Genomic DNA, 12,675 nt, shown 5'->3' with positions numbered 1-12,675 from the left:
AAGAATAATGCATCTCCTTATTTGGAAGCAATTTATATTTATACAATAATTTATATCTATACAAAATATATGTGTCTCATTTTAAACCATAAATTCAAAAGTATTTTCTCTTTTCTTAAATTTCATGCCCAGTCAAATGTGTTCACATAAATTTAAACGAAAAGAGTATATAATAACAATATAAAAATTCAACAAAATAGTCTAAAAATAACTAAATGAGATAAGTTACATGAAAAATAAGATAGTTTATACAACAATATAATGATAGTCAAAGGCGGATGTAGTGCAAACGTTATAGGAACATCAGAACCTAGTTACTACAGCTTAGACCTATATATGTATTAAAACTTTATTAAATAAGTACGAATATATAGATTTCGAACCGTGTATATCAAATAGATTGCGATAGAATTTCAAATTCCAACCCATAAAATTCAAATTATAGGTTGGTCTTCCTGATTATTTCCACCAAGTTAAATCCTTTTCCCAAAGTGCTCTACAACAGAGCAAGAAGCCTTTATATAACTAGATCCAACTTTGCCTTATTGACACTTGCTGTTCTGCTCTTTCCAAATTCGGTTATTTCATATCTCACACAAAGACCAAAATGTCTGGCTTCAAGAAAATTCCAACCCCTCTTCGTTCTTCAAATTCATACAATTCCTTTTATGATAATCCCTTGACTGAGCTCAGACAAAACCGAAGCAGCAGCAGTGGCAGTGGCAGCACTATAGGAGAAGCATTGGGTGTTCATTTGCTCCAGAACCAACTAGTTATCTCTGATAACAAAGAGAATGAGACACCAAATAAACCTGAAAAATCCAATTTTTTTGATAAAGAAAATGCTTTACCACCGTTTGATTGGACTAATAAGGTTGTGAATAAAGAGTCTGATTTGAAAGACTCGGTTTTGAAGCCATCTTCACTTCAGTTATGTATACAAAAAAATGAACCAGAATCTAAGATTGGGTTGAAAATTTGGGAACATGCGGATACAGAGACGCCTAATTCTGCTAACATTTGGGATTATTCTGATTCTGAAGCTGCTCCAGCTTCTTCTTGGTCTACACTTCCAAATAGGTTCAGTTTTACCTCTGTTGTTGCTTAAACTTATGAGTTAGGCTTATTATTGATTTGTAGACGACAACTACAACGACATACCTAGTGTAATCCCACATAGTAGGGTCTTGGAGGATAGTGTGTATGCTGACATTACCTCTACTTTGTGGAGTTAGATAGAGAGGCCGTTTCCGGTACATCTTGCTCAAAACAAATTTAACATTTTTTGTAGACGAAATTAACATTTTTTTTTCCTTTTGTGCTTTTTGCAGGTCATTGTTGTACAGGCCTTTGCCTATAGATATTGGAAGATGTACATGTGTCATAGTGAAGGAATCATCTTCAGAAATCCGGGATGGAGGGACTTTTTACTCACTTTATACTAATGTAAGGCTCTTTTACATTTTTTTAAAGTTTATAGAAACGTGTAGTAATTAGCATTATCTGCTATTCAGTGCTTGATCGTAGTTCCTTGTTGAGTTGATGTTCAGATATGCTTTATCTTGTGTTTAAGTAGCACGTTACAGTTAACTCCAAATTTCAAATATAGAGGAAATTGGATGAATTTTCCTTAAGTAGGGAGACAATAAGACCATAAGATTTGTCAAGTACAGAAGGCAATAGTAGAAAGAGAATAAATGAGACAGATTTTACACCAATTTAACCTAAAAGAAGACAAAGATTCATTTTAAAAAAAAATCTCAATCAGACTATAGTTTGTCTTATCATAGAGTTCGCCTTGTATCCTTCCCTTAGTATCATATCCGTGCTAACTCTGTTACTCACTCCAAAATAATAGTTTATGGTTAGTTCATTGAAAGATTTACCAACCATGAAATTGATCTGTATCACATTTGTATACATTTGTGCATATATATGCTTTTGTAGTACCTATTAGCTTTGATGTCAGTTATCTGGTACCGCGTTTTTATATACATATTGGCAGTACGTATTATTGTTGCTCAAGTTCCTATTTTAGCTACTCTGATGAGTTTGTGCGAAGATCACCTGTGTTCTTTTGATCTTGTATGTGGTTTCTATGATACGGATCTTATACTTCTATAGGAAAAGGGAAATATATTGGGGCGGGGAATCTAGGTAGCTTAATAGCATTTTACACAACTATTACCAGAGAAATATGAATATTATGAAACAAGATAGATATTTATATTGTCATGTTATATAAATTTTTATAACAGATTTACTTATAAGGTAGTAGAAATCAACACCTAATTATGTCTCTACCAATAACAACAGACATGTGGATTTAAATACAGATTCCAAATTTCCATTAAGGTATCTAGCCATCTGCCACAAATTGGATAATGTTAACTAAGAGTTTGCTAGGATTATTGTATAGTCAAAAGGTACTGGATTCTTTGGAAAATGGTTGTCACTATACATATCAGAGATTTTCTATGTAAGAATGGTTATTGCTTTCTCTTCTCCTTGTATCACTGAGCATCAGGCAGATCTTGAATTTTCTACTAGTCAATGGAAGCAAGAATCTCTTGGCGCATGTGCGCACTCTGTTATGCGGCGCCTTCCTGAAGTTCCTTGGAAGGGCGACGTAAGGCTAAGCAACCGATGTCAGTGCGGTTGCTATGCGCCAACTGAGGCCCTCGCCGTACGCTAGACTAGATTGTCAGTGCCGTACGGGAAAGCCAATGTCGTGAGCAATTGAGCAGCGGAAAATGAGCAATTGATGATGAAAGCTGATGATTGTATTGATGATGATGAAAGCTATTACAAGATGAAATGCGGTGTCGGGGGGGAGAGACACCAGTACAGAGAATTGTTTGAATGCTTGAATGTTTGAATGCTTTGGTCCCCCTTAATAATGCTTAAAAAAATAAACCAAAGTTACATGAGTTGACCTAAGAAAGCTGTAGAAGCACACTGAAAATGAATGAAGTAAAACTACTCTATAATTACAATGAAAAGGACTTAGTCTTCTATGGAAGCAAGTCCGATGGCAGCAACTTTGTCTTGAGCAGCAGGGTCTGCGCGCGCATTGCTGTGGGCGTGCGCGGCACTATTTGGATCTGCCAGCGGCTGGGCGCTGGTGCTTGGCATTGGGTCTGCGCGCGGGGCACTGTCTGGGTGTGCGGCGCTGATGGCAACATGATGATTTGTGCGCGCGGCATTGTCGGTGCGCGCGGCACTGATGGCATTGGCCAGCCGCTGGGCGCTGGCATTGAATATCGGTGGGGCGACAGAGGCGCATGCTCGCTTGTCACTTGGCGCTGCCGAGATCACGGGGCCGACCATGGCGCTAGGCGTTGGGAGGCTTGCCGGGACGCCACGGGGCGCGTCCAAGGGGTCATGGGTCGATGATGGAAAGCAGCCCATGACGTTCTTATGCTTGACTTGAAAATTCTTATTTGTGATGTTACATTTTTGGAAGTACTTATTTTGACAATGATTTCTCTTATCAATCTGGTTGAAAATTCTGTTACTGCATGCCATCCTTTGCTAAGCTGTTTGATATCCACCCTTCAACATTTGTGATACTTACTGCTTTCTATGGAGTTATTATACAGTTGTTCATGATTGCAATAAACTATCAATCTGAGTATAAGGAATCGACACCATCGGTTCACGTCTTAACATTTCTTTTTAATCAAAGACAAGTGCAAATGTGTTTATATCACCCAATACTTGTATTTTTGTCTGACAGCTTCTTTCTTCCACTCCTGAAAGCTGGTCAAAATTTAACATGAATTTTATCTTTTGCAAGTTTTTCCTCGTCACTTGAAAATTTTCTATTCCAAACTAATTTGCTGTCACCCAAATTCTCCTCAGAAGCATTGTCACCAGTATTATTCAGAGCTTTAATCAGTTAACATGCTTGTCTACTTTCAGCTTATGATTTATGACTTCATCTTTTGATGTCTACAAAAGATTTTATTTGCTTAAGGAAGAGAGCAGCAGGGTTCTGTGCATAGTTGAGAGTTATGCTATTAGAGAACCTGCTTAACTGATTTCTGAACCAGAGTGTATTATCAGAACATTGATATATTTACTGATATCTATTTCCTGTGACTTATTTAATAACTGAAGGAGGGCCACGGACGTCAAAATCGGAAACTTGCCATAGCCCATTACAGAAGGCGTGGTGGAAAATCTGAGTTTGTAGTTGCGCAAAATACAAAGGAGTTATGGGGAAAATCAGAGGATAGTTTGATTGGACATGTAACTGCTAATCTACTGGGTTCAAAATACCACATATGGGATCAGGTAAACTTCCTTTCAACACTATCATGAAATTATGAGATAAGAAACCCGGGGTTTAATGGAATCATTCCAAGGACACGCGCATGCTATCTAACTCTTGCTGCTGCATAACCAATTTATTTCAGGGCCGTCCTAATTCTGTAACCAAACAGTCAAAATTGCTAGGCGTTGTAACGTAAGTTTTTATCTGTAGTACACAAAACTGCCACAATATTCCAGAAAGTGGCACTCAGACCATAGTAATAAAAGTATCTTAAGGTTTTTCTCACCTTGTTGTCCACAGATTCATGCCTACCATCGCAACCTGGACTGGGAGCTACCGAAGGATGAAAGCATGCATACCAAAACACCAGTCAATGCAGTTGAAGAGTACAACTCAGGTGAGGACTGTTGCCAAAAAAGATAACAGGACAATTTAAAAAACAAAATCAGTAGTCAGAGCGAGCTAATTTAATGCTCTATATACAGCACATCAATGGACTAACCACGGATTGGGAGGAGCATATGGACAAAGTGAATCAGCTCTTTTCAAAGATTCCACATTACAATAAGGTACATTAGTTGGCAATATCCGTTTGAAATTTATGAGTTCACTCGTTTAAGCATCTAATATGCAATTATTTGTTACATGTAGGTGTCAAGACAGTATGAGTTAGATTTTAGAGATAGAGGAAGAGCAGGACTCAGAATCCAGAGCTCAGTTAAGAACTTTCAGCTGACTTTGGAGGTACTGAGTTCATTAGAGAACCTTAAAGATAGAAAAATATACAGAAATTTTAAACTTCCAGCAAACACTAATATTTGATAGTTGTTTATTTATGCCTTTAACTGTTTGTTTTATGATTGTTACTAGAAGAACGGAAGGCAGACGATTCTACAACTTGGTAGAGTGGGGAAAGCTAAGTATGTGATGGACTACAGGTATATATACTCTATCTAGTTCAATTCAACAGCTGGAAAAGTATCTCAACGAGCAATCAAGTAATGCTACTAACTTGATTTTATGCTGGTATATAGGTATCCATTGACAGGTTATCAAGCGTTTTGCATATGTTTGGCTTCTATTGATTCAAAGTTGTGCTGCACGCTGTAAATGGAAATTCTGGAGCCTTTTGTTGTTCAACCTCTGAACAGCAAGTCATTGAATTGACTAAGTGTGTTCTGCAATTTTTTCTCTAAGGCATATAACGTGAAGTGGAATAGGAATGTTATGAACGAGATAGAAGTATCGTTATTCATTTGCTCTGCTTGTTAAGTAATTCCTTAATGCACATGTGATGGAAAATTTTGTACATTAATATGCCTGTGCAAACATCTAACTTCATCAACTTACATGCCTCATTTTTTGACATTTGATAATTCGTATAGCATTGTGGTACTCCCACAACTATAATATTGCATGACAATAATGCAATACTTTCTTGACTTATGCAAGATGCAACTCTTGTATTAGGAAGGGATTCTCTGTGGGTAGTCTGTAATGGATATTCGAAAATCGACTAAACCGATCGAATCGTATCGCACCAAATCGATTTTTAGGTTTCTTTTAAAGAAATCATAGGTTTTTATATAAATCTATAACCGCATCGATAATTAGGTTAGGTTTTTTATTTTATAAAAATAAACCGAAAAAATACCGAACCGTACTGAATAAATTTTACATATGAAAAATATATTCATATAGTAAGTTTAAAAGTAATAATGCATTAAATTTTTCTTTGGGCCTTGGAATTATAAAAATTGTTACAAGCCAACAAGTAATTAAACTCAAAATACTAATTCCTAAAACTTATTATGCTACTTCTAATTAAACTAAGTTATTTCAAGTATCTTAGCAAGACACAATATTCTAGCGAATAGCGATTATGATTATCAAACTACTATGTATTGAATATGTTTCATTTCATATAATTTAGATTTATCTTTTTGAATATTTAATCTTATATAGACTTTATTCTTGAGTCCTAACTTGGTTAATATATTTTCACTTGTGTGATTTATATTTTCTTTGCCTTTGCTTGATTTCTTTTAAGTTGTTGTAGAATAGTTGATGGATCTATACTCTAGCCATCTTTTATTTTTTTTAATTCATCACCCTTTAAACAGTAAAAATGTCTAGAGAGTTTTGCTACGTCCTAGAAAAGAACGTATGTTATTGCATTCTACTTCTGCTGGTGAATTTTACATGATATTTAAAAAAATATCAAAAATTAACAGAATCATACCGATATCGAAGAGAAACCGACATGATTGGGACGGTTTCGAAAAGTCTAATTTTGGTTATACATAATAGAATAACCGAAAAATTGGTATGGTATAAATTTTATAAAATAACCGGCCGAACCGAACCATTAACACCCTTAGCCCATAATGGCACTTTCAACAAGACTAGAGTTATGCCTGGTCAGTCTATTATGAGATTATGATGTGGTAAGTAAGATGCCAATTTCCAACGTACAGCAAGCTAAATTGGCGGTGACCAACTTCAATATGAATGGTAACATTATAGCCAAATGGGTTTGTTCTCTTAGAACTATATTTACAGGCATTTAATTTGTGATGAGACTTAAATGAATATATGAGTTAAAGCCTGGATGTGTAAATGTAGAAAAACATGAAAAGGAAGAAAACACTCAAATTCCGAACAAACACGCATACTTATGCAGATACTATCTTAATTACTGAATGAGTCTTAAATCAGACCAATATTTCCAGTAAAATAATTAAAAATCTCAAAGCTATATTATGATTCAAAAAACCTTCACCATAAAAGGAGATTGATGAAGTTGTATACAGACGACACAAAAGTTCAACAATCAAATAGGAATACATAATTCTAATAGTGTGCTGGGCTTCAAGTGGCAACAGTCCTATTATTATTGTAAAACTCATACCTAATCAAAGAATGACTATCGCTTCTATCTACACTGATGAGCCAAATACAATATTGCCAAGAAAATAAATAATAACAGTCCATAAATAAAATACTGAAAAAATTATCCTCATTCTCTCCTCTCCTCTTGAAAGAAAAAATCATTTTAAAGGAAATTATATGGTTTGATTTTCCTTTTTTCCTTTTTTTTTTTAATGTTGCCTATCCAAACTCTCCTTGACTTAAAACAGTATTCACAAATAATCTGTATATCTCACGTCCACAGTTATTAATTAATACTTCTATGTTCCTTTGGGTGAGCTCGCTAGCTATCAAGTTCACACTGAAACATATTGGGCGATGCAAAAGAACCCAAGTCACCAAAAATAACGTCATGCTCCTCAATAAAGCTACTAGACTCTTGGCAATCAAAGTAAGTCTGAATATCATCGGGGAAGCTCCGCCGTGGCCTATCCGGCTCCGGTGGCGTCTCCGGACAGTTAGCTGCCGATGTTCTTTCAAGCATTTCCTTGAACTTGGAAGATTGCAACAAAAGCCCTAATGCAGATGAAGCCGTGGCGCCGACAGCTGGACATGGCAGCGCTACGGCTGTTGCATCTGAGTTCGAGCTTTGTTGTTGTTGTTGTTGCTGTTGGAGGAAACTAAATTCCATCTCCTCCTTGGTGTTAGGCATGGAATGAATGTCGTCAGCGTTAGGGTTAGGGTTTGGTTCAGTATTGTCACTAGGGTTGTTAATGGTAGTAATATTATTAGTTTGGTTGGAGGGACGCAGCCATTTGATATAACGGCTAAGGTCAAAGTTTGTAACTGCGTTTAACCCACGATATTCTATAGCTGCCATATCATAGGCTGTTGCTGCTTCCTCCTGAGTAGCTGCATGTGATCGTTGCGGAATCAGAAATTTTAATAAGGAAATTCAAAAAAATATGCAAAAACATCATACTTGATATTCGAACCTATATCCTAAAGTAATTTTCGAATCACATTTATAACTATAGTAGAAGTTTATACATATGTACATTAAAAAATATTTTTACCCAAATTGGCAGGCAAAAGGGATTTTGTTAAACCCCATATCAATAGGTAGCTCTGTGCTTGCATGCGATTTTACCTTCCCAACAATTAAAAAAGCGCGAGGGAGGAGAAAAAGAAAGACGTGATGTTGAGGGGTATTTTTGGGAATGATCCGATTATAATATACGTATTTAATTCTAGAAACTTATTTGCATTAGAAATTGGGTGAGATGTTGAAAAATGAAGACATGGGGCATGTGTTATGAAATCTTAAATAGTCGCAGACCTAGCAGTTGAAAGTTGGTGATCTATATACCCAACAACCAACTATATTCAATTCTTTTTCCTTGCCTAATCTAACTTAGCTGTTTTTCCTCACTTATTTGACTTATTTTTTGCTTCCATGCCAATGATTTTTACGGCTACAGTAACTAAAAGAGGCCCTCAATTTGTAACTAAACATAATTGTTATTCATTTGGCAATATTAATACTGACAAAGAAGTACATGGTAACGACTACATATAGTGACATGTGGCAATCATCATGCTTATTTCTTAAGTGCAATTAATAATAGGGGCAAATGCTTTTGAAAACGATGTCTTTGTAAGGTTGTTTAGGTAAGCGACCAAAATATAGTATTAATTTTGGAGCACTACCCTCAACTTGCCAAACTTATTTAAACTGTCTGCCTTTCTTATCAGAAACTTTTCATTTAAGCCGGAAACATCAATTTAGGAGCGAGGAAGGACTAAATTTTTATTTTTATTTTTTGCTTTTCGAATTTTCAACCAAAATGGGTGGGGTGGGGGGGGGGGGGTTGTTAAAATTGCAAGAGACAAAATAGTAAATATATAGAATACAACTTTAATTAATAGGAAATACATACTAGTAAGAATCTCCTACGTACCATATGTTCCGAGGTAGAGATATTTGTTGCCAAACACCCTTCCAATGCGAGCCTCCCATCTTCCATTATGGTGGTGTCTAAAATCAAAGGTAAATTATACTTTGAAGAAGATCACCATTAAACACGTAATAGATTTCAGTATAAATATCCCAAGAATGTGATCTCATGGTCAATGAATTGAAGACTAAGGTTTAATTATATCCTAGCAAAGACAACAATATGTGATTTCTTCCTATCTGCCTAAATATTAATGGGCATAATTACTTGGTACTTGTGATGGTAAGAGACACCAAGTACCCTGTATAATAGTAAATGTGCGAGCAAGTTAATTCGTACACCAACATTATCAATATGTGTATATAATAGAATTCAACTCTTCTTGTGATGAACTACATGCGAGTTGATGAACTTGGAGTGTTACAAGTACATGGATGGAAGAAACGTGAAGCATTTAAGAAGAGACCAAAGTTGTTCAACGTAACAATAGGACATATTTAGATGCCACATTAGCATGAAGGATGGGAAGGGGAGAAGACTCCATAACAGTGCATGGTAGAAACTAGAGAGGCAACATGGGCATCCTAGTACAACTTTTGACATTTTTAAGCTTCATTTATTATGTTTTACCCCCCACCCACCCCCAACTCAAAAATTATTCCCTTTATTCCTCCCAACAGTTCGAATCTATATCCTTGGACTTGCCAAGAATATCTTCTTTTTCCTTCTTCCCTCTTTTTTTTTGGGTGGGGAGGGGAGGAAGGAGGGGGTGACCAGCTTGTAGCTTTAATAAAATGCAGCATTTTTAGATCACGAACATTTTTGCGGCAAGTATTAAGGTCAAACATTTATCGAGGATACTCTAAGCTGAGGCATAAGTACTAGTAGTAATTTAATGGTTCGTAGCTGTGGAAAATAATGGTACGATACTTAATTGACATAAGGAGCTACACGTTCTCCATCAAATGATTTTGTACTGAGCATTCAGTGTATATATCAAGAAATTTAATTTGTACTTGTGCTATGAAAATGAACATTTAGTTTTTCTCTAAGATGTGGATTAATTACCTTGCTACGCCTCTATATTTTGATACTCCCCTGGAAAAACCACTGCTTTTTCTGCGAATATATATCATGAATACAAAATTTTCTTTTATTAGCTAAGGGAAAATTGAAGAAGAAGTTAATGATTCTCTTCTTTTTCCCGGAAAGCAGCATGTACCTTCTCAAAGAACCAATATATTCTTCTTTTGATTGAGCTTCCATTTCCTTTAGCTCTTTTTCGTATGTCGACACCTATATTATTTTTAAAATAAAAGATTATGATTAGACAGGTTTTAAAATCTACATTAGCAAGGAAATCAATAAGAAAAACACAAGATAGAAGTCCAGATTAATTACGGGGAAATTAAGTATTGTATCTTGACCCCAATACTTCAACGCCGCCAAATCATATGCATGTGCAGCTGCTGCTTCATCATCGTAAGCCCCTGAGAAAAATTAAAATTCAGAAAAAAAATCCATTGAATTCAAAATATCAGTTGTAAGTTACTGTAAAGGTGACATTTGCGATGTATGTACTATGTTATTAAATTGGTGGGCCTTGCGTCGGCAAAGGCTTAATGTGAAAATGATTTATTCATGATAATATTGAAAAAAATTACAATGATAACGATAGAAACTTACCCAAATAAACTGCATTTTAATCGGATTTTGTGATAAGCACGATTTGCACCAGGCAACCAAAGTATAGACGCCAAAACAAAAAGGAAACTTTCCATCAATAAAATGTAGTTCAACAACATCATATCTAATAACTGATCTCTAAATAGGTCACTAACCAAAAAAAATAAAAATTAAAAAAAAAAAAAGGTAAGAAGGAAAAAAATGTTGAACCTTGTCTTCCTTTTTTGTTCTGAGTTTCGTTCCAGCAATTTTTATCCCATAAATGAGCTTCATATCGGCCCGTCCAGCGGTGCCTATCAATGATCAGCACATTAGTGTGAAATAAATGGAATTAAATAACGCCATTAAAAGAAAAAAAAATAATTTTAGAGAAAATATATAATACCGAGTGACTCCTCTGTAAATGGAGCTACGTTGTGGAGGAGAATCTCTGGGAACACTCTTTCGTGTTCGTTTCGCTTTGCCAATGGCATTGCCATCACTTTTATTACTAGACGAAGAAGTAGTAGCAGCAGTAGTAGTAGTACCATTCTTCTGATTCGACTTTGAGGTTTTCGCCATGAAAAAAATTGTATAGAAAAAACAGAGCTTGTTTAAATTAGGAATGAGTCCTCCAATAAGAAAGGGGAATGGGATGGGTATTTATATATATATATGAATAATGATACAAAAAGTGGAGTAATATAATAAGGGAAGATTTAATTTGAAGAGAATAAGCGAGGAAAAAATAAGGTGGCAAAATAGAGGAGGAAAGCCGGCGGATGAAATGGTGGTTTTATGGATTGCCGTCTCGTCTCTTATAAGGCAGGCGAGGCTCTGTTTTGTGTGTTAGCTATTTTGTGCTTCTTCTAATTTGTTTTCACTACTGTTCCTTTGCCCTTTCTTTTTCTCTCTGTTTTATTTGTGTGTATATTCTTCAGATTGATTTGGCCTTTCCGCTTTTTCTGCCTCGATTTATATATCCTTTTACTCAATCAGACTTTTCTATTCCTATTCCTATTTAATTCTTTCTTTTCTTCCTTTTTCCTATTTTACTTTTTTCGTACCCCTCCCTAGTTTTAGGTTAACATTAGATGCAGCAATTTAGTTAAATAAAAAATCCTCCCTCCTATATTTTCCTTATTACTAATATATATTCATGGTCGATAAAAACTTTTTCCCATCAGGTATATATTCCAACCCGATGAATATATCAGGTCTTCATTATACTGTTATCATTAAATTATAATTAATTGATATATATTCTCACATTAATTTTGTCACATAATTATGATGAATTAGTATGATTAAAGGTAACATCGGATGCATTTAAGTTTTTACCGTTTATGATCACTTTGATCTAGAATTAAAAATAAATAAATTGGAAGAGTACAACCTAATTAGGTGGCGAATAGATTCAAACTTGTAATACTGCAGTCTAATAATAGCATATGGGCTGCTTCTGCATGGACAACCCCATCTTTTTGGAAAAATTGAATAATGAGTAGCAACAAGGATAATTTGGAATTATAAATTTGAAATATTCAAGTATATCAGAATAGACTGAGCTTATATTACTGTCCGTTTAATATTTTTTCTTGATTCATTTCTCTTCCTTAACTTATGTTATGATTCTTTTGGTTTCCACTTTCCAGTAGAATTTTCTGTTGCATTTTATGCATTGCCGTTTCTAAATAAGAACGTTGATATTTAGCTATATATACATGTCACATGATACGAAAATAAAATGTTTTTGGAAATTCATGTTGCATTAAATAAGTAGATACAATAAAAAAAAAATGCATCGAAAGGGGAAAACAAATAATTAAGGAGTGAAAAAAGGACAGCTAGAGAAGGAAACCAGTAAAGTTGAAAGTGAAATTACCATGTTGAAACAAAATG

The 12,675-nt window shown here is 35.1% G+C and overlaps 2 protein-coding genes across 3 annotated transcripts; one reads left to right on the top strand and one right to left on the bottom strand.

The window, feature by feature from the left end:
* Positions 1-397: 397 nt before the first annotated feature.
* LOC104108373 (tubby-like protein 8) lies at positions 398-5,581 on the top strand. 2 transcript variants are annotated; one of them, XM_009617390.4, is made up of 9 exons: positions 398-1,080; positions 1,332-1,446; positions 4,123-4,299; positions 4,422-4,471; positions 4,580-4,676; positions 4,765-4,848; positions 4,931-5,023; positions 5,150-5,217; positions 5,314-5,581. In XM_009617390.4, the coding sequence occupies exons 1-9, from the start codon at positions 608-610 to the stop codon at positions 5,387-5,389; spliced, it is 1,233 nt and encodes a 410-aa protein (XP_009615685.1). In that variant the 5' UTR covers positions 398-607; the 3' UTR covers positions 5,390-5,581. The 2 variants fall into 2 exon arrangements, with proteins under 2 accessions (XP_009615685.1, XP_009615686.1); XM_009617391.4 differs by having other exon boundaries at positions 479-1,080; positions 5,153-5,217.
* Positions 5,582-7,016: 1,435 nt separating this feature from the next.
* Positions 7,017-11,746, bottom strand: LOC104108374 (AP2-like ethylene-responsive transcription factor At1g16060). The gene is made up of 8 exons (XM_009617392.4): positions 11,180-11,746; positions 11,005-11,087; positions 10,795-10,803; positions 10,510-10,598; positions 10,331-10,404; positions 10,177-10,227; positions 9,112-9,188; positions 7,017-8,062 (listed from the first exon to the last, which is right to left on the bottom strand). Exons 1-8 carry the CDS (start codon positions 11,353-11,355, stop codon positions 7,494-7,496), a joined length of 1,128 nt encoding a protein of 375 aa, XP_009615687.1. The 5' UTR covers positions 11,356-11,746; the 3' UTR covers positions 7,017-7,493.
* Between the last annotated feature and the right edge of the window lie 929 nt (positions 11,747-12,675).

Source organism: Nicotiana tomentosiformis, chromosome 3, assembly GCF_000390325.3.
Source record: "Nicotiana tomentosiformis chromosome 3, ASM39032v3, whole genome shotgun sequence".
In the NCBI taxonomy this organism is placed as follows: domain Eukaryota; kingdom Viridiplantae; phylum Streptophyta; class Magnoliopsida; order Solanales; family Solanaceae; genus Nicotiana; species Nicotiana tomentosiformis.
This window is presented reverse-complemented; position numbering and strand designations above follow the sequence as displayed.